The 1835-nt window shown below is 52.3% G+C and overlaps 1 protein-coding gene across 1 annotated transcript; it reads left to right on the top strand.

Annotated features, from left to right (window-relative positions):
* Nucleotides 1–381: 381 nt before the first annotated feature.
* Nucleotides 382–963, top strand: MSGN1 (mesogenin 1). Its single transcript, XM_043470332.1, has one exon. It carries the CDS (start codon nucleotides 382–384, stop codon nucleotides 961–963), a length of 582 nt encoding a protein of 193 aa, XP_043326267.1.
* Nucleotides 964–1835: the final 872 nt, after the last annotated feature.

Raw genomic sequence — 1835 nt, 5'->3', positions numbered from 1 at the left:
CCTTGCTGCAGATTGCCCCAGGTTTGTTTTTCTTGGCTCCCTCATTAATGAGTTCCACAGGACAATGCTAAGTCTAGTTATGCAGCCTTAATTGGTTTAGTTACAACTAGATAATTCCTTTTTTCTTCTCTCAGAGGCCTTTCTGTTTAAAGACATTTTAGCTGGAAGATGCTAATTATCAATGAGGAGAAAGTGACACCTGAAGAGTTCATTCTCCATCTTGGTCCTCGGTTTCTCCTTTGAACTCCTTCCACCCGACCCTCTTTCCCACTTCATCACTTCTCCCAGGCCATCATAAAAGAGAGCCCTGCCCTGGCCAGGCGGCACAACTTGCCTTCTCACTTGCCAGGGCCTCATCCTCTCTGCAGCTGTGTCGCAGGCATGGACAACCTGCGAGAGACCTTCCTCAGCCTGGAAGACGGCTTGGGCTCCTCCGACAGCCCTGGCCTGCTGTCCTCCTGGGACTGGAAAGACAGGGCGGGGTCCTTTGAGCTGACCCAGGCCTCTCCCGCCCAGAGCCTCTCCCCGGCTCCGTCCCTGGAGTCCTATTCTTCCTCTCCCTGTCCGGCTGTGGCCGGGCTCGCCTGTGGGCACGGAGGTGCCAACGGTCGGGGCAGCGATGACTGCAGCGGCCTTGGGACCAGCGGCCTGGTGGAGGTGGACTACGACATGTTGGCTTTCCCACCTGCCTACCTGCAGGGCTCTAGCGGCACCAAGGCCCAGAAGGGCACCAAGGTCAGGATGTCCGTCCAGCGGAGACGGAAGGCCAGCGAGAGGGAGAAGCTTCGGATGAGGACCTTGGCTGATGCCCTGCACACCCTCCGGAATTATCTGCCCCCGGTCTACAGTCAGAGGGGCCAGCCGCTCACCAAGATCCAGACGCTGAAGTACACCATCAAGTATATCGGAGAGCTCACAGACCTTCTCAACAGCGGCCGGGAGCCCCGGCCCCAAAGCGCTTGAGCTCAGCCCGGGAACTCGGGGGACTCACCACCCAGCTCCCCAAGGTGGGGGGGGCAGAGGAGCTTTAAAGACCTGGACCAGCTCTCGGAACAACAGCATCTGATTATTTTCATAGAATAAGCGTGACCTTATTGTCTGGAAAAGTCTAAAGGAATTCCCACTGGACTAGTCAGAAACATCCAGAACACTTAACTGCCAGACAAGCAGGTACTTTTGGCTTCCAGTTTTGCCACCATTTCTGAAGAGACTTGCCCTTTGCAAAGACACAGATGGCTTTTCCCTTTTCTGTCTGTTCCAGGTATTTTAAAGGGTCAGTGATTTCAAATGCATTTTTTTTTTTCAAGCATGTAAAATTGTTACCGTTAATCTTCTCCCTCTCCTGGCATTTTGGTGTGGGGAGCTTGCTTCCTGTTGCTAACTAAACCTGCATTTTGTACTGGATCCCGGGGGACACCTGGATTCTTATTTAGAAAGATGAGCATCAAGTAAAGGGCTGTAGTGCTCCTGTCTCATTTTGTTTGTGTGCTTGTGTGTGTGTGTGTGTGTGTGTGACTAAAATCAGGTCTTTGCTTTTGCAGGGACCAAAGTCACTTAAATGCAGAAGAAATAAGTGTCATGGTAAATAGAAATTCACAAGCAGACAGGTTATATTAAGACAGAGTGGAGGGTTTAAAGGCTGGCTCCTCTCTTAAGGGAAGCTTAAAGGCTTCCCTTTTCTCTCAAAGGAAGGAAAAGGAGGATGGGGGCCAGAGAATGAAGGGCTTAGAGGGGGGAGGAAGAGAAGGAAAGCTCAGCCTCATAGCCAGGTGTCTTAACAGAGCTGGGGAGGGCATGGAATGAGGGGTGGGTTCTCTCGGTGCCAGGCCTGCTGT

Source organism: Cervus canadensis, chromosome 5 (assembly GCF_019320065.1).
Source record: "Cervus canadensis isolate Bull #8, Minnesota chromosome 5, ASM1932006v1, whole genome shotgun sequence".
NCBI lineage: Eukaryota > Metazoa > Chordata > Mammalia > Artiodactyla > Cervidae > Cervus > Cervus canadensis.
The sequence above is the reverse complement of the archived record's forward strand: the minus strand, read 5'-3'. Positions and strand labels throughout refer to the sequence as shown.